Below are 18,158 nucleotides of genomic sequence, written 5' to 3'. Positions count from 1 at the left end.
GCTTGCTTAACCTAAGGTCACAGAGACTTTGTTGTTCTACTGTAGAATTTCCTGGTTTCAAGTTTTGCTTTTTAGTTTATTATCCGTTTCAAGGTAGCTTCTGCGTGAGGGTAGGGTAAGGGTCTGTTTTTGCATGCAAGTGTCCTTTGTCCCATTGCCAGAGGTTGGGTCGTGTTCCTCCCAGCGTGCTGGTGCTGGCTGCAGGTTCTGCCGTCCGCCCTCTGCCTCGACTTGTGCGGTGTACCTGCTCTGCTGCCGCAGCCTCCCAAGGCTTGGAGTTGGTGTGCTCTTCCTTTCAGAATATGGTGGCCCGCTCTCCTTTCTTGACCTTCCCTGAGGCAGGGTAAAATTGGCTTGTCGATTGCCACAGAAATGAAAGCAAGCAAACCAGTGGGGTTGTGCTGGTTGGTGCTGCAGCTGTGTCCGGGGAGGTGGTCACCTCGGATGTGCTGCGCCGCAGCAGGGGCAGACTGTGCCCTGTGTGTGCTCCCGAGCCGAGAATGGCTTGTTCACGTTTAAGTGGTTGAGAAAAAATAAGAGAATACTCATGACATGTGCAGATCACGTGAAATTCACATTCCAGCGCCCATAAATGAGGTTTCATTGGAGCAAGGCCATGCTCATGTCCGCACGAGAGCCTGTGGCTCTGGTCAGCAGCCAGTGGGGCTCCCCTGCCTGCAGCCAGTTTTCCAGGGGACACCAGCTGGGGCTCCTGCAGTTAAACCAGGTTCTGGCGCCGTTCACCTGGAGACCCACAGATCGAGGGCTGGGCCCTACCAGGTGGCCTGTGACCTGTAGCCCTGGTGCGGCTCCCAGAGCTTGGGGACCCTCGCTGTTGGGCGGGTGACTGTGAAGTCATCACCGGCTTTCAGAAGAGGCTGCAGGAAGGCACAGGAAGGGTGCAGGTCCCCTGCCTCGGGCACGCCACCCTCCTGGCACCTCCTGATTCAGCAATAGGAGTTCCCCCAGCCCAGGCCCTTGGGTCTCTCCGGAGGCTCTAGCGTGCAGGCAGGATCCAGTGCGCTGGCCATGGGTGGCCCCTCAGTCTTCAGCCCCTCTCCCCTCCCTGGAGCTGGGGGCAGGTGGGTGGAAGTCCTGACCCTGAGATCTGACCCCGCCAAGGCCCCAGGCACACCTCCCTGGCGCACTGTGCCAGCCTTCCATCACTAGCAGATACCTGGCAGATCACATAGACAAAGGTCTGTTGTGGCTTCTGCTTCCAGTCTCAGCCCATGGCCGCTGGACCTGGTTGCCTTTGGTCTTGAGGTGACACAGTTTCTCAAGAGCAGGTGGTGGAGCAGAACTCACTCACCTCGGGGTGACTGGGAGTGGTGGTGAGGAAGAGACTGGGCCCCACCCTCCCCTTGGCAGGCCTGCCCCACTGGCCCACCTCCCGGAGGTCCCACCACCTCCCAGCCCCAAGCCACAGTGCACTTGGGAGGTTCCGAAGGCTCGAGGAGCTGAGTGCCATAAGCTGGGGACAGGGATAATGCTGGGGCTAGAGCCCAGGGCCCTGTGGGGCACCAGGCAAGCTCCACCACTGAGTCATATCCCCAGCCCCCTTTTTCATTTTTATTTTGAGACGGGGTCCTGCTGAGCTTCCCAGGCAGACCTTGAGTTTGTGATCCTTCCTCAGCCTCCCGAGTGCCACCGTGGCTGGCTGTTCCCCAGTCTGTCATAGCACCACCACGGCATCACTGTGCCCAGCTGTGGCTCAGCATGTCCAGTGCACCTGGGTTGTATGCTGACAACGAACTGTGGACACCTGCTGGCGAGAGGGCTGGGTGCAGAACCCTGGTTGTAGGGTGCAGTGGTCTGTGTGTCGTTGGTTGTCCCTCTGATGGCAGAGCCTCCTGTCACCTGAGGATGCGGTTGCTGTGCGGAGGATACGGTATCTTGACAGTAGGGTCCCAACTAGAAAAAGGAGAGGCTTAAGGCAGAGCATTGAAGCTTCAGAAGAAGAAAATGAAGGTGTAATGGAGTCCAGGGTGCTCGTTTGCTGGCCGAGCAGTTGCTGAAGGGGCTGTGCGGAAGAGCTGGCCTCTGTACATCTGGGCCAGTACCTGGTTGCTCTGAGCACGCATCGCCAGGAGCAGCTGCCCCAGGAGGGGTGGCGCAGGCTACTAATGGGGCCACAGGCCCTGATGGTGCTGCCTGCCTGTTGATTGAAGGGTCCACGTGCGAGCGGGAGCTTCTGGAATGGTCCACATGTCTGTGCTCACTCAGCCGGCCTCGGTGGACCTGCTTGGGTGACAGGTGATGGTATTGGAACTTGCGGAGCAGAAGGGCCGGTTGCATGCCTGCAAAGTGTGGGGTGCCTGTGGCCTGCGGTTTTTGCCTGTCAGCGGGCACTTTATGGAACACTGAGTCTGGCGTGTCAGTGCTGTGGACTTCTGTCAGGTAAGGGCTGGGTGTCCTGCTATGTCTGCCCTTCCGTGCGGTGGCACCTGGTGTCTCGTGCTCCAGTGTGGATGGCTTCCAGAGGTGGGTGTTTGGCTCCACTATTGTCAGAGCCCAGTAGCTTTGGGAATCCGTGTTTGCTGGGCGCTTGGCAGTGTCCTTTGTGAGCTTGTCCTGAAGGGTGTGGGACTTGGCTAAACCCACGCCATGGTCCAGTCGTCCGGCAGTGTTGGGTGTTTGGATCACAGACTGCCTCACCAGGTCCCCGTTCCCACAGAGTCAGGCTGGGCACTGTGTCCACCTGTGACCCCAAGACTCAGGAGGTGGAGGCGGGGGAGCCTGGGCCACCTAGCAAGACCCTGTCTCAAGATACGGTAGAAGGGCTGGGCAGCAGCCAGTGGTGGGGCGCTGTGCAGCACGGAGGGAGCGCGGCAGCTCTGGGCCAGTGTGCCTGGTTGCTCCGGTCTGCTGAGTGCTGCCCTAGGCCTTTGCAGTCTCTGGGTATTGATCAGCCACTTGGAAGCAGGGCTGGTGTCTCCCTGGACCCTCGTGCCTGTGGCTTGCAGCTCCTTGTGTGGATTCAGCGGCTGCTCTGCAGGCCCCTGTCCTGGCGCAGGACGCGGCTCCCTTCTGACTCATCGTCCCCTGATGTGCATGGCGTGGGCTGTGGGGTTCTCAGAAGCACCTGGGGATCCTGGTTTGCTGCAAGTCCATGGCACATGTTGGGGTGTTTCAGGTGTCCTCCTGCCTGTGCCGAGGGGCTTTCGCTGTACCCTGGGTGCCTGCTGGCATGCCCAGGCGATGGCAGGAGTGGCTGGAGTGCCCATTGGATGTGGTCTGCAGCCCTTGCCTTCTGTCTTAGAGCTAGCCAAGCCCTGCTGGTCCTTGCGACCACTCTGAGGCCCTTTGTCCTGCGCCCAGCCTCCTGCCTTCCTGTCCTCTCCACTGCTAAAGCACAGTGTCTGCCCCCCAGTGCTGCTCACTCTTATCAGGTGTCCACAGTTCTGCTCTGGCAAAGTGTGTGATCACGTCACCACAGTCCCGCCCCATGATGTCACTCCTGTTGAGGTGGGGACCACCTCCGCTCTCTACCTGGTGCCCCATGTGTCACATCCTTTCCGAGTGGCCGTCTGTGGTGGCCGTCCTGGTGGGCACTGCCCACCAAGCCGACATGGCCTGCTGCCCACCCTCCCCACCGAGTGACTTCCCTCTCCATCAGCGTTCAACCGTAGTAACAGTTTTCAGTTCTGAGTTTTATAGTTTGTTCCTTTTTGTCCTTGTACTGAGGATTGAACCCAAGGTGGTCTACCACCCAGCTATGCCCCAGCCCCCTTTTAAATAATTTATTTTCTTATTTGGGGCAGGGTCTCCTTAAATTGCTGAGGCTGGCCTCAAACTTGCAATCCTCCTTTCTCCCCAGCCCCCAAGTGGTAGGATTATAGGCCTGAACTGTCCTGCCCAGTTTATGATCTGTTCTGTATCTGATTTACAAGAATGGAAGATTATTGCTTTGAGACCCTTTTTAAAAAATCCACTTTTGTCAAAATGTAACCTACGGGTGATGACATCAGCTGAGTGCGTGATTAGGTGAACTTGGTTACCTTTGTAGGTGGACCAGCAGGGCGCAGTCTCAGTGCAGACCCTTCCCGCCCCGGGCCCCTCTCTGCAGCCCTGCATCTGGCTGCTGCTCACCGTGGCGCTGTGCCCTGAGCACCAGCCACATCTGGCTCTGTGGAGTGGTGGGGGCAGCACCTGGTGTGCAGGGGTGTGTGCCCACTCCCGAGGCCTCCAGTAGGTGCCACCGTGCAGTTCCCAGCCAGTGGCTGAAGTGGCCGGGCTCATCTGTGCTGGTCCTCCGTTGCTGCTTCTTCCCATTCGTGGGCATTTGGGCTGATTGCAGCTGACATGTCCTCTTGGTCAGCCCTGTGTGAGGGGCACATGGGATGGCAGAACTCAGCTGGGCTGCTCCAGGACCTGGGGCCTGGCGGCGGCAGAGAGGCCTCCTCTTTCCTGGGCCCCAGCTGACCTCTGGCCCCCAGAACACATGGGCACTCTGTCTGTGGAGTCAGTGAGAGGCCTGACTTCAGGGGTCCCAGGCTGCTGGCACCTTCGGTGTCACAGTCCTGGACGCTGAGCTTGGGTGAGGCTGATGCCATGGTTTAGGGGTGACTGCCCCATTTCTGTGCCTGCCACAGCCTGGGAGGCCCTGGCACACATTCTGTGTGGTTTTGGGGGGAGCTAACAAGGCTGGAGCACCCTGTGCTGAGATGGTCTGTGGGGACACACCCATCTGGATGGGGTCTTGGGGCAGCACCAGAGCTAGGCCGTGCAGGGAAGCTGGTCCCCACAGCCTCTCCCAGGAGGCCTGAACGTTAAGCGTTGGCACCAGCACGCTGGGTAGACACTGCTGGCTGAGTTCTGGTCCTGCACCACCTGTTGGGCAGGTGGTGTCGGTCGCCTCCTGGGCAGCCTGGCGGTGCGCCCTCTGCTCCCTGTGTGCTAGCCCTGAGGTAGCAGGGCAGGGCTCCTGTGCCAGGCGGGCTGCATGAGGCCTGGGCACCTGGGCAGGAGAGTCTGAGTGTGGTGGGAGGTTAGGCAGGCCACAGGTGCATGGGACAGGGTCCTGGGGTCGGCCACAGGTGACGCTTGCTCCATCTCTTGCAGACTACGTCTACTTCGAGAACTCCTCCAGCAACCCCTATCTGATCCGCAGGATCGAGGAGCTCAACAAGGTAGTGCCGGGCCGCTGGGCGGGGCGGGCCTGCAGGGCTGCTGCCCTCCCTCCACTTGCGTCTACCAGCTCCAGCCCAAGTGGCCTGCGCTGGGCTTCAGAGTTGACCTTTGGGTGACCTTGTCGCATCATCTGCCTAGACCTGGGTCCCTCTCTGGGAGAGGCCCAGGTGAGTCCCTGGTGGTTTCTTTGGGATTATGACCAGGCATCTGTGAGAACATGCCCGGTGTGGCCTTGCGCCACCCCCAAACTGCTGCTGCCGAGCCGGACAAGAGGCACTTGTCTGCACCTTCTCAGCAGGCCCAGGCTCACCTGGCCACAGAGCGTGGTGGGGAGGCGGGTGTCAGCCACGCCGTCCTGCTCTCTGCAGTGTCGGGGAGCTGGTGGCCACACACACCCAGCAGGCGCCATGACAAGCTGGGGGCCTGACAGGAGGGGTGTCTCGCCTTTCAGCAGGATGTGGGGACGGCAGGTGGGGGGTTGGGGCAGCTGCTTGCCAGCCAGGGCCATCGGAAACCCACTTCCGGGGTCTGTGGCATTAGCAGCGGGCCAGCGTGGCACACCTAGGTGTGCCTGCCTGGTCCTCAGCCTGTGCTTGGCATCGCTGGTCCCAGCACTAGCCTGTGAGGGGCACTGCTGCCCTTCCCCTTGACACCATGTCAGTGCAGCTGGGTGACTTGCCTGATGGCCCTGGCTGTCAGCCACAGCCACTGTGCTCAGTGTCACAGGCAGAGCAGCAGCAGGGCAGTGCCGCCAGCCAGCCAGGAGAGGTTTCAGGATTCCAGGGGCTGGCAGCTGGCAGAGCCCTGCCTTGGACTGGAGCAGCAGATGCCATGGGACCCACACTCAGGGGACGAGAAAGCACCGAAGAGCTTCTCCTGGGGCTGCCAGAGCACGCCACGGGCACCCGCAGTGCCCGCAGCACCATGGTGCCCACCCTGTCCCTCTGCAGCCTGGGTGCCTGGCTTTCCAGCCTGTACCAGAGGTCGGTGGCAGGGGGTGAGGAGTCTGGGAGGGACTTGTGTGCAGGAGGAAGACGAGTTGATGTGGGGTGGAAAGCCCACGGGGTCCTTGGAGGAGCAGCGGAGGCCAGGTGAGCTAGTGAGGCGTGTGCAGGGGGAGTTGGACAAGGGTGGCCCTCACACTCATGGTGGAAGGACGAGGAGCATCAGAACACGGGCACTGGTCCAGCGGCACAGCGCTCACGGGACGGGAGTCACAGCAAATGCAAGCCTTGCCAGGCAGGGAAGCGGGTCCTAGGCAGCAAGGAGGCGCCCTGGGCCTGAGACGGCCCCCTTCAGCCCAGGAAGGAATCCAGAGCAGGGGCGATAAGGTGCTTTCAGAGGAAGGCAGGTGGTATTTAGGGGCACACAGCCGGGCTCTGTCTCCCTCCAGGCTGTTCTGCAGGCTGGTGGGCCAAGGCCTGGTGAGCCCCGTAGACCCTGCGCCCAGCTGCACAGTGGCCCCGTGGGGCTGGATGGAGGCTGGGGAGACTGTGCGCTAGCAGACCAGGCAGCTGACCTGGGGAAGGAGTAGAGGGTTCCCCAGCCAGGGTCCCCAGGAGAGGACTGGATGTGTACGTGCTCAGTGGTCTCTGACGTGCACGTAGGGTCCGTGGCAGTCACACAGCACGGGCAGGTGGGAAGACGCTGCATTGTGCACTTGGGAAGTAGCTGGCCCAGGTGGGGAGTGAGGGGCTCGGCAGTTCTGTGTGGTTGTATGTGATCAGAGCACAGACACCAAAAGTGATTCAACCAAAATTACAGTATTGTGGAGGCAGGTTAGAGGGGGCTGGGTGGGGGGCGGGGAGGCCTGGTCTGTAGTGATGGTTGGTGGACTTGGGAGGCAGCGTCCAAGGGACCTGAATTCTGTAAGAGGCTGCTATTGTGTCATGCAAGTCTCATGGCATGCACTGAGATTGCAGACCCTGTGTGTTGCTTTAGTAAACTCTGAAGTTGCAAATAAATACTCTTCATTCTAATGTGGTGGGACCTGTCACCGGGATTTGGGAGCCCACTGCGTGAGCTCCCAGTGGTCACAGCCTGACAGCTTAACTGCCAGGATAGAGTCGTGGTGGATTATAGCTATGTCAGCTTTTCATTGCTGTGACAAAATACCCGAGATAATTGGCTTAAAAGGAGAAAAAGTTTATTTTTTTATTTCTTTTTTTAGTTATAGGTGGATGCAATATCTGTATTTTGTTTATTCATTTTTATGTGGTGCTGAGGGTGGAACCCAGCGTCTCACATGTGCGAGGCAAGCGCTCTGCCACTGTGCCACAACCCCAGCCCCAGAAAAGGTTTATTTTGGTTCATGTTTGAAACCAGGTTTCCATCTATGGTTGCTTGGGCTGTTGCTTTTGGCCTGTGGCGGTGCAGGTCATTGTGGCAGGAGTGGAGGGGGCCTGTTCACAGGAGGGCTGTGGCCCAGTACCCGCTTGGAGGCCTTGCCCAGTAACCTCGCTCTATTCCGCTAGGCCCTGCCTCCCTCAGCTGGGGAGTAAGCCTGCAGTCAGTGTGTGAGCTCTTAGGGGCCATGACCGAACCAGCTCCAGGGGAGGCAGGTGTCTGTGGTCCACACTGACGAACGCCAAGGACTGGCAGATCAGTAAGTGGACCATTGGATCAGTAAGGGGAGGCAGGTGTCTGTGGTCCACACTGATGTACGTGAAGGACTGGCAGATCAGTAAGTGGAGTCAGGTAGGAGGACTGCAGGAGCCTGTGCAGGCTCTCCACCCCAGGGTGGATGTCACCCACGCCAGGTGGGGCTGTGCTGACACTTGGTGCCTGGTCACGCTGGCTGGTTCCACGGTGGTTGGTCAGTAGCCTGCACCCCCCTGGGTGAGACACTTCTGGTGAGCTCCCAGTAGTTCAGGGATGGTTCCCTGGGCAGCGCCGTGTCCAGTGAGTGTATACTGCATCCAGGTCCCACCGGGGTGGAGGCCATTTCTCACATGGGTCCAAGTCTCCTGCCATCTGCCCTCCTGGTGGACCCGGTAGAGTGCAGGCCAGAGGGAGGCGGTGACTGGCCTGCACCAGAGGCAGAGCTGGGTTTGGCTGGACTCTGGCCAGACCGTCCTTGGGCACTTCCAGGGGAAGCAGGCAGGGCCTGGGTGGGGGCTCTCCGCAGGCTCAGCCCTCCACCTTGAGGCTGCCGTCCGGGTCATGGGAGTGGTGGGAGGGGCTGGCTCCTAGGCTGGACGAGGTCCTGCCCTTCCAGGGCCTTCTGCTCCTGGTTCTCCCACAGCCCACTGAGGGTGAGGAGAGGGTCAGGGTGTGGGCTTGGGTCCTGGTGCACCCCTGCCTAGGTCCCCTTGCTGTGATGGCCTTGGAGGAGTCAGAGGGATGCCTTCCTCCTGCTCACTGCTTGGGGCACTGGGGACGTGTCCCCTTCCTGGAGTCCTGAGGGATGGCACTCAGGTGGGGCTGGACCAGGCTCCATCGGGGTCCCTCCTTGTGCTGAGGGGCTCAGCTGCTTGCCTTGCTGTTGCAGACGGCCAACGGGAACGTGGAGGCCAAGGTGGTGTGCTTCTACCGGAGGCGCGACATCTCCAGCACCCTCATCGCCCTGGCGGACAAGCATGCAAGTGAGTCGGCCTGTGCCCGGGAGGGCGTGGGCTCCAGGCACCTGCCCCCGGGTCTGCTTTGGGGTCCTGGCCTCGCTGCGGCCACCCTCTGCCACCTGCTCTGCCCTCTGCTCTCAGTCTGGGCGCCCATGGGTACCTCTGCAGGGTCCCAGGCAGGTGCACAGGCCCTGGTGGGGTGCTGGCGTGGACACCCCATGGGCCAGGTGCGGGTCCAGGTGGGACTGCTCTGCAGCACCTGTTTGCACTTTGCTGAAGGTTTCTGTGGGGGTTGGAAGTGGCGTCTTCAGGAAAAAATCCCTCCCTCCTGAAGTCTGGTGAGCACGGCTCAGAGGGACTTTCTTTTCCAGTGCCTGGAAGCGGCCCTTGTCATCCCTGGGGCCTGGCCTCTCACCCTGAAGTATTGTCACGCACGGGGCTGAGATCTGGGGGTTGTAACATTGGGGCAAGGCTGCCTGAGCCTTGGGTGGCTGCTGGGTGCTGGACACTTGACACCGAGCTCTCTGTGCATCTGCGGGCAGAGGAGGGTAACCTGGCCCTGGGTCCATGTACCGTGGCCACAGGCAGTGCTTTCTGTGCAGCTCTTGGCTGCAGGTGCAGGTAGATGTGGGGACAGCTTATGGCTGCCATGTGTCTGGGCATCTGGGGTGGGATCTGCCTGGGGGCCATGAGACTGGTCAGTGCAGGGGTGTCCTCCAGTGATGAGGACCATGGCGGTTCCAGCTGCTGGGTGCTGTCCACCCAGGCTAAGTGCGAGGTCATCAGGTGTGGTCTCCAAGTCTCTTGTTGCTGGTGGGGAGAGACCCCACCTGTAGCCCCCCGTGACAGGTTCCAGTGCACATCTGGAGGGAGGTCAAACATTACATGAGCCCAGCCCTGTGGTGCCAGGCAGTGGGAGGCCTCGCTGACCATCCTCTGCAGGACCTTTGAGAGGCAGGATGTGTAGGCTGGTGGCCTCCTCTCCCCCTCTGGGCCTCCCAGCCTCTGAGGGGGCGTGGAGCCAGGGCCAACGAGGTGGGTGGTCCTGGGGACACCCCAGTGCTTATCCATAGTCTTGGTTGGAAGATGCTTCAGAAAGAAGAGGTCATTCAGGGTACACCTGCCCCGTCCAGAAGGCCCTGTGTCAGTGCCCTGTTGGTCACAGACCAGCCATCACCTGTGGGGACTTCTGGCAAGGACCTTGCTGCTGGGTCAGGGGCCCAGGGGGGCCGGTGTTCCTGTGGAGGACAGCCAGTGGCTGTGGGGAACTAGGAGGGGACTCTGGAGATGAGGGCAGGGCTGGAGGGCATCCTGTGGGAGGGTCTCCTGAACTCTGGGATGCCGGCAGCCAAGGTGCCCACAGAGCCCCGCTGTCCAGCTTCCTGTAAACCCAAGAGCTGGGCCTGGGGTGGGGCAGGGGTCAAGGGCCCTAAGTCTGTGGCTGGCTCCTGATGACTGCTCGGGGCCACGTCCCCTGTGCTCGTGTTCACCCTGAGTGCCCTGTGGCCGTGGCCGTGGCCTTGCAGGAGGAAACCCCCCTGGTAGGAAGGCCGAGGCCAGGGAGGCCCTGCAGCCGGGGCCTGAGCCCCACAGTGGAGCCTGGGCTCCTGAGCCCTGTGGGGGAAGCCTCCCACCCAGGTGGCCTCAGGCGGGAGGCCGGTGGGGCACAGCAGCCCTTTCCCAGGCCTTCCTGGGGGGGCTCGTCACCTGAACTGCCCAGAGCCCTCCAAATCGAGGCCAGGGCTTGGGAGCAAGATTGGGTGGGACAGGAAGGCAGCGTGTGCCTCCAGTGGCTAGTGAGTGGTGTCCCCATCTGGAAAAGGACTTGGGGAAAGAACAGGGACTGCCACCTGCCCCAGGATTCACCCACGAGGGGTGTCCTGGGGGAGGTGGAGGCGCGAGGTGTACATGGGCTGCCACAGGGTCTTGCCCTGGGGCCTTGCTCCGCTTGGGAGCCTGGAAGGGTGGGGACATCTTGGAGCTTCTAAGAGCTTCTGTGGAGCTGGTGGACAGGCCGTCTAAGGACCTGAATGAAGCCAGTGTTACCCATGGGCCCAGATGCTGGCTGGGTCCTGACCCGCCTGTCCCTAGCATGAGGCTGGCGTGAGCAAACGCTGCCTTCCACGTGGAGCTGAGGGCTGTGCATCAGGACGCGGCTGCTGTTCTGAACTCAGGGCTCCAGGCTGCTGGGGCAGGCACTGCTGTGCACAGCGCCCCTGCTCCACGGGCAGCGAGGCGGGCAACTTGGTGGGATGGACACTCCAGGTCCGTGTGGAACAGATCCCACTCCCCACACCCTGTCCCTGAGCTGTGAGGGGCTGGGGGCTTGGGGCCCAGAGGTGCCATGACTTCCTGCAATGACCACAGGGGGGCAGAAGAGAGCGACAGGCCCGGGCCGGCAAGTGGAGCTGGGCCCTGGGTGACAGTGGCTTGTAGCGTCCCCAGATGGATAGCACTGGGCAAGTGTGGGCCGCTGGGGAGCACCATTCCACAACCCCCAATTTTGGGGAATGTGACAGGCTAGAAAGTATTTTGCCTTTTTGCCTTTTTATGGAGTCTTGCCAAGTTGCCCAGGCCCGCCTCAAGCTGAAGACCCTCCTGCCTCCGCCTCCTAGTAGCTGGGCCTGCAGGCGTGCCCACCACGCCAGGCTCTCAGTCGTTTTCTGGTACAGATCAGGGGCAGCTGCCAAGCTGCCTGAGATGCTGGCTGAGGTCTGCGCACAGCCTCAGAGAGGGACTCACGGTCTCTCCTGTCCTGCTGGGCAGGGGCTGGTCCTGAGTGAGGAGTGATCTGGCGAGGGTGGGCAGGAGCCGCCTGCAGGGAGGTCTTTGGCAGTGATCGCGGTGGCGCGGGACCAGAGTGTGGGGGCAACCTGAGCTCTGGGGCGACAGGAGGCTGAGGCCGGCGGGGTGGGATGCAGAGCCTGAGGGGTCTTCAGTCGGGTGGTCTTTGCCCTCCCACCGGGAGGCCTGTGGCCCCCGTGTCTCCTCGGTCCGGGCCCTGGGCAGGGAACAAGCGGCCGGCACTGGCGCCCAGCTGCCGACCGGGTGCTGTCTGTCTGTTATGTAGCCCTGTCAGTCTGCTATAAGGCCGGACCCGGGGCGGACACCGGCGAGGAAGGTAAGAGCCCGCCTCTGCAAGGAGGCGTCCTCCTGTCTGTGCCGGGCGGGCGGGGGTGCGCTGGGGGACGGACGTTCCCCGCCGGCCGGCTGAGGAGGGCTTCCCCCTGTCAGGCCTGCCGCCCGAGCTTGCTGTGGCCTGGCCCCAAGGGGAGTCCTGCTGGTGCAGGGAGGTCTGCAGAGGCTGTGCAGGGCCATCTGGCCTTGGGGACTGGAGGCTGGGGTCCAGGGCTGAAGGTCTCTGCCCCTGGCCGCCTTGCCCTTGATGTGTTGTGGCCGCCCCTTTCTTTTCCTTCCTCTCTCGGGCCTGCTGCTTTCAAGGTTGACACTGGACACCATGTCCTCTTCTTCTTCATAAGGCCCAGAGGACTGGCCTGTTGGGGTGCCAGAGCACCCATGGGGCTTTGTCCAGGGCTCCTGGGCTGCTTCGGGGCGGGCAGGGGAGTGGCAGGCAGGGAGGTGGCCTTCCTGCACTTGGCACCTGCACGTGGGGTCCGACCTGGGGCCGGCAGCCAGGTGTCGGCACAGCCCCCTGATGGGGACTCTTTGTCCTTCAGGGGAAGTGGAGGAGGAGGTGGAGAACCCGGAGATGGTGGACCTGCCCGAGAAGCTGAAGCACCAGCTGCGGCACCGGGAGCTGTTCCTCTCCCGGCAGCTGGAGTCTCTGCCCGCCACCCACATCAGGTAGCTCCCGTGGCCCCTGCCCGGGGCCCCGCTGCCGGCCTCTCCTCCACCTGCTTGTCCTTCTCTTCCAGGGGCAAGTGCAGCGTCACCCTGCTCAACGAGACCGAGTCGCTCAAGTCCTACCTGGAGCGCGAGGTGAGGCCCAGCCCGCCGTCTGCTTGGCTACTCTGTGAAACGGCCCCTGTCCCCACCCTCAGCCTGGCAGGAACCTCGTCCTCCCCTGGCCTGGCCTGGCCTTTCCTTACCCCAGTGTCCTGGGGCCAGTGTTGATGGTCGCTTCTGGTGTCCCGTGGCCGCAGCCCCCAGGCTCCCTCCCTTCTAGGTGCCCCCTGCCTGACCACCATAGAGCAGGCATGCCCTCCTGCCTCCACTGCCAGCTTGTCCTCCAGGGCCACTCGAGGCCCAGTTGGCCATATATGGCGAGTGGATGGAATCCTGCTGAGGCCACCCTGTCCCCAGCCCTGGCACTGCTGGCATTTTGAGCAGGCGGGTTTTTCACAGGGCAGCGTGGCCCACCGGCTGCCACCGCGCAGGTTGTGATGACCCAGGTGCCTCCAGGCAGGGCTGCCTGTCCCTGGGGAGCACAGAGGCCAAGGATGTTGTGGGATTGGCCGGTGGGGACAGCAGGTCTCCTGAGGCCGGACAGGCTGCGGCTGTTGGACGAGTCGGTTGTGTGGAGGTTGTGTGGCATCGGGTGGATTTAAGGGGACCCCTGGGTCAGGTAAGGGGCTCACATGTCTCCCAGCTTGGGACCCTCTCTCCGCTGGGCTCTGCTGCCCAGGTGGTGGCTGTGCACTCCAGTTCAGCCAGCCTCCTGCACTTGCTCAGGTTGGCAGGGATGAGGCCTCCCTGTGTGTCCCTAGGGGTGACATCGAGGCCCAGGCGCTGTGGGAGCCAGACGGTGAGCTCAGCCCGTCCTCCCTCAGGATGGGGACGCTGTGGAGACAGTGACTGTGTCTTCTTGGCCTCAGCCCTACTCCTGCCACACACAGCCCAGAAACAGACCTGACAGAGGCCCCGCGAGGGCCGCGTGAGACTGCGGCCTGCTCCAGGCACCACCCTGCCCCTTGTGGCCAGGGGTCAGGGCACCACCAGGGATGGTGTGCAGTCTATCCTGGGGACGGGCTCCACCTGAGGGTGCACCAGATTCCAGGAGGCCCTGGAATTTGTCCACAGAGGAGTGTGGAGAGCAGTCTGGAAGGACCCTGGTGGTAGCCACAGGGTGGCACGGGTGACACTGCTGACAGGTGCCCAGGAACAGCCCCTTTTTTTAAAAAAAAAAAATATCTTTTTAGTTGTAGTTGGACACAATACCTTTATTTTTATTTGTTTTGTTTTTTTGTGGAGCTGAGGATGGAACCCAGCCCCTCGCACGTGCCAGGCGAGCGCTCGGCCGCAAGCCCCACCCGGCCCCTGGACAGCCCTTTTGAACAGAAGAGCTGGTGGTGGAGTGGCGGGCGCAGGGGCCCTTCCTAGTGCAGGGCCTGTGCACACGGCCTGGGTGGTGTTGCTGGACGCTGCTCATTTCCCAGGCAGAGGCCAGGAAAGCCCTGGACGCCTGTTTTCCACCTGCCTGATCAAGAAGCTCACAGTTTCCAGGGGAAGCCCAGGCTGTGCCCGGTCAGCCACAGGCACCATGGTCAGGCAGCCCCACCCAGAGGCCCATCTGGCAGGGTTGGGGCAAGGGCCCAGGCCTGGGGAAAATCAGATTAGACCCTTTGGGCGGCCAGCTCTCCCGACCAGGCTCCATGCAGTGCTGACGTCCAGTGCAGCTGCCAAGAGAAAAGTTGGTGGTTTTCAGAGCGAAGGGGGACGAGGGCCAGCAGGACAGCCAGAAGGAGCCGAGCACGCAGGACGGAAACCCAGGGGTCCGCTCTTCAGAACAGCCTGCCCAGGAGGGTGCAGGTGTCCCCAGCAACCCAGAAGCTGCAGTCCTTTCCCAGGGAACAGGGCTGGACCTCAGGCATGAAGTGCAGGACCCGCAGGGTCGGAAATGGCACCATCATGCCAGTTCTCGTGCTGGGGGAGCCTGGCGGCCGAGGTCTGGGGTGCACACAGACCTGGGGAGGGGCAGAGGCCGTCTGCAGAAGCAGTGACCTGCCACTGCAGGGACAGCTGTCCATCGGGCTAGGAAGGCCTGCCTGTCTGCGGCTTGTTGGGCCTGTTCAGAGTGGCCTTATCTTTTGTTGCTCTTACGGACCTTTTATCTTTTTTGGTACTGGAAATGGAACCCCGCTGAAGAACAGCCGTCTGCCCTGAGCCACGTCCCTAGTCCTGTTTATTTTTCACGTTGAGACAGGGCCTTGCTAAGTTACTAAGGCTGGCCTCGACTCGGGATCCTCCTGTTTCAGCCTTCTCAGCCAGTGGTTTCCAGCTTTTGAGCAGAAGGACATCCTAGACGTAGTCTCTGGGCCCTTGCTGACCTCACTCTGCGTTCCTCCTGGTGCTGTAGCAGCCTGTGTCCGCCCCGGGTCACAGGCAGGCGTGTCTCTGACGCCTGTGTCTTGTGTGTGGTGTTTTTCAGGATTTCTTCTTCTATTCCCTAGTCTACGACCCACAGCAGAAGACGCTGCTGGCTGATAAAGGGGAGATCCGTGTGGGGAACCGGTACCAGGCCGACATCACCGACTTGCTGAGAGAAGGTGGGTGTGGCCCAGGGCCCTCGTGGTGCCTCCTGGGCGTCCACCTTGGCTGGGACGTGGTGTCTGTGGCTGTGAGGCGTGCACGTGCCGGGCCCGTGGCAGGGTGCCGGTCAGGTGTGGTGTCAGCAGTGGTGGGCACAGGCTGCTGCCCTGGGCCCCCTTGCCCCGGTAAGTGTCGGATGGCACTTGGAAGCAGGGACCCCGGGAGGAGCGGGGGCCACTGCGGGCAGGCTGGTGTTTTGTTTCGCTGTGGCAGTTTCGGTTCCTGTTGAAGCTTGGGAGTCCACTAGCCTCCTGTGCGCCTGGCCTGGGGCAGCGTGAGGGTGGGTGGCAGGTTGCACGTGGGGGCAGCCCACCCCTCCCAGCCCTGAACACCTGGCCTTCACCTCCTGATGAGCAGCTGGACACCTCCTGGGCTCGCTCAGCAGCCCCATTGGGAGTCGAGGACTGTGGGTTGTGGGTCGTGGGTCGAGGCTTCTGAGCCCTTGTCCACGGGTGCGGGTCTGAGTCGGGTGGCCCGTGTGTTTGCACATGTTCTCTTTGCTGGTGTGTGGGACGACGGCCTGGTGAGGCTCTGGGTGAGGTGGTGTGCTCCCGGGGCTGGCCGGATCCAAGAGCCTGTGGCGCGCCAGGCTGAGCTGAGAGGCAGCTGGGGACCTGGGCGTACCAGGGCCGGGGGGCTGTTGTCTCTGAGCCAGGCGCTCTGCAGGGGCTGTCACCTGTCCTGCGAGGGCTGCTGCCGGCTGAGCTCTGATGCGGATGTGCCCACCTCCTGGTAGTTGTCCTCTGCCAACTGAGCCAGCCTGCCCCTGGCTCTGGAGCCCCTGCTACCCTGCTCCCTGTCTCCCGAGTGGCGCTGCCCCGGTCTGAGCTCTGTGTCCAGCTCTGCTGCGGTCCAGTCAGGCTGTCGAGCCTCTCTGGCCTCCTGGTCCCTGTTCTTCTCCCTTCGCCTTCCTGGCCCTCATCAGGGCAGGCTCTGGCCTCCTGGGCTGACAGCTCTGCCCCTGCGTCCCTCAGGTTGGCCCTGCGAGGACCCTGCAGGTGAGCAGCCCTCAGTGTTGGCACCCGGCAGGGACAAGCTGGAGGGCGCAGGCTGCCCCAGGTACTTCGTGGCCCTGGTCCTCCTGGTCCCAGCTGGTCCGTGTCTTTCCTCCCCAGCCCTCTTCCTTTCGTAGCCTGTCCCCCTCTGTGGTCGGAGTGCCGCAGCTCTCCGAGGCAGGCTCAGCTGCTGCGCGCCTGTACCGGTGGCACCCCCAGGCCACTTGGGCTGGCCTGGCCATGTGCGTCCCCGGCGCTGTTTGATGTGCCTGTTTCCGTGCCTCCTGGCTCTGTGTTCCTTTCCTCTCTCGGGGGCTGGCCGGATCCAAGAGCCTGTGACGCACCAGGCTGAGCTGAGAGGCAGCTGGGGACCTGGGCGTGCTCAGCTGTGCCCTTCCTAGAGGGCTGTCCTGTGGCGCCTTCAAGATGTGGATGGACTTCTCTATGTGCCCTGTGGGCAGGAGGCCACCCACCCTCTGCTCTGCCCTGTGGCTCAGCCTCTTTACCCTGTTCGTGCCACTCTGGGGCCTCCTCGAGGCAGCCAGAACCAGGCCGCGTGCTGGCCTCCTGGTGTAGCTGCCACCCATCCTGGCCAGGGCAGGGACTTGGGAATGCAGCAGAGGCCTCAGCTGTAGAATACGTGAATTTAGGTCCTGAGGACACTGTCCCTTTGTGCAAGGGGCTGTGAAGGCCAGAGGACCTCGCCTGGAACCTGTCACTGGAACCCACTGTTCCTTCCTGGTGCTGTGTGCTTGCTGGACAGGAGGCCAGGAGAGCCTGAAAGGTCCCTGCCCTGGCCATGGGGCCTGACCTGGAGAGCAGGGCTCGGCAACCCTCCTGCCAGCTGCTAGGAGAGGGGCCAGACGTGATGGCCTCCTCTGCTGGGCCCTGCTGCCCTCTAGCTTTGAGGTGTCACAGGAGTGACTGTGACCAAGGAGAGGAAGGGACTCAGCCCGTGGCTCTGGCCTGGGGGGCAGGAGGTGCACCCCAGTTCTCCATGTGCCCCTGACCCCAGGCCATACCAGAAGGACACCCTCTGCAGCACTGGGGACCCGAGTAGTTCCCTGTGGGCCTCACTGGGACCCCTCCTGGGTCCATCCGCACATCTGCAGCACTGGGCTTCCTTCCCGGGACCCACTCAGCTGCCTGGTCACAGGCCTGACCTCCTCTGGACATGTGGTGAGCTCTGTTCACAGGCAGGGTCCAGGAGAGCTGTCCCTGCGAGGGTCTTGGAGACATCCTGGCCCAGGTCCCGCCCAGGACCCCACACCTGTTCCATTTCCAGCACCAAGTTGAGGCCATCCCTGGTCGCACGGTACATCGTTGCCAAGGGCCCCAGGGAAGCTGGCTGGCACCTTGCAGAACGTGAGCCTTGGTGTTTCACTTAATCACAGACGTGGCCCTGGGCCGGAGAGACGGCCAGGGGCCGGCTGTGGGCTCCCCGCCTCTCCGGTCAGGCTGGCCCTGCTCAGGACAGACTCCGGGGCCTCTGCCGCACAGGAACCTCCTCTCCGCCCAGAAGCACAGCAGCGAGCATCCTGGGGTGTGGGGCTGTCCTCCACCACATCGCCCAGCTGTACTCTTGCCGTGGCATCCAGCAGGTGTCACATGATGTGGCCCCATGTGACTGAAAGCGCATGGAGCATGCTTCTTGTCACAGCTGCGTGGAATTTGCAGCTCCTCTTCTTTGGTTGGCAGCTGGCTGCCAGGACCTCCTGCTCCCCCTGGGACCCTGGGACAGCGGCAGGCACCTCGCCGGGCTCACTAGGCCTTCCAAGTTCTGATGCCACACGGCTGCACCCCACCGTCCCAGTCAGTGTAGAGTGTGTCCTGGGCTGGCCTCCAGGGCCAGGAGGCCTTTCAGTGGGGGGTTTGTGTGTGCGCGCGCGTGTATACCGGCCTAGAGGGTCACACAGCTCTTCCCTGGAGTGTGTGTGTGTGTGTGTGTGCACATGTGTGCTGTCCTCCAGGGTCACGAGGC

The 18,158-nt window shown here is 62.2% G+C and overlaps 1 protein-coding gene across 4 annotated transcripts in view; it reads left to right on the top strand.

Moving 5' to 3' along the window:
• Positions 1-18,158, top strand: part of Mta1 (metastasis associated 1) — a 37,353-nt gene that overhangs the window by 7,439 nt on the left and 11,756 nt on the right. For 3 of the 4 annotated variants that reach the window (XR_003584341.2, XM_027946565.2, XM_027946562.2), the window contains exons 2-7: positions 5,065-5,132; positions 8,624-8,717; positions 11,764-11,814; positions 12,371-12,497; positions 12,569-12,632; positions 15,022-15,139. Coding sequence is in view for 3 of the 4 variants with exons in the window: in XM_027946565.2 (XP_027802366.2) it covers positions 5,065-5,132; positions 8,624-8,717; positions 11,764-11,814; positions 12,371-12,497; positions 12,569-12,632; positions 15,022-15,139 (522 nt within the window). In the remaining variant the exon portion in view is untranslated. The remainder of the gene's footprint in view (positions 1-5,064; positions 5,133-8,623; positions 8,718-11,763; positions 11,815-12,370; positions 12,498-12,568; positions 12,633-15,021; positions 15,140-18,158) is intronic. The other variant, XM_027946566.2, reaches the window with a different exon arrangement.

This window comes from Marmota flaviventris, chromosome 2 (assembly GCF_047511675.1).
Source record: "Marmota flaviventris isolate mMarFla1 chromosome 2, mMarFla1.hap1, whole genome shotgun sequence".
NCBI classification, from domain to species: domain Eukaryota; kingdom Metazoa; phylum Chordata; class Mammalia; order Rodentia; family Sciuridae; genus Marmota; species Marmota flaviventris.
The sequence above is the reverse complement of the archived record's forward strand: the minus strand, read 5'-3'. Positions and strand labels throughout refer to the sequence as shown.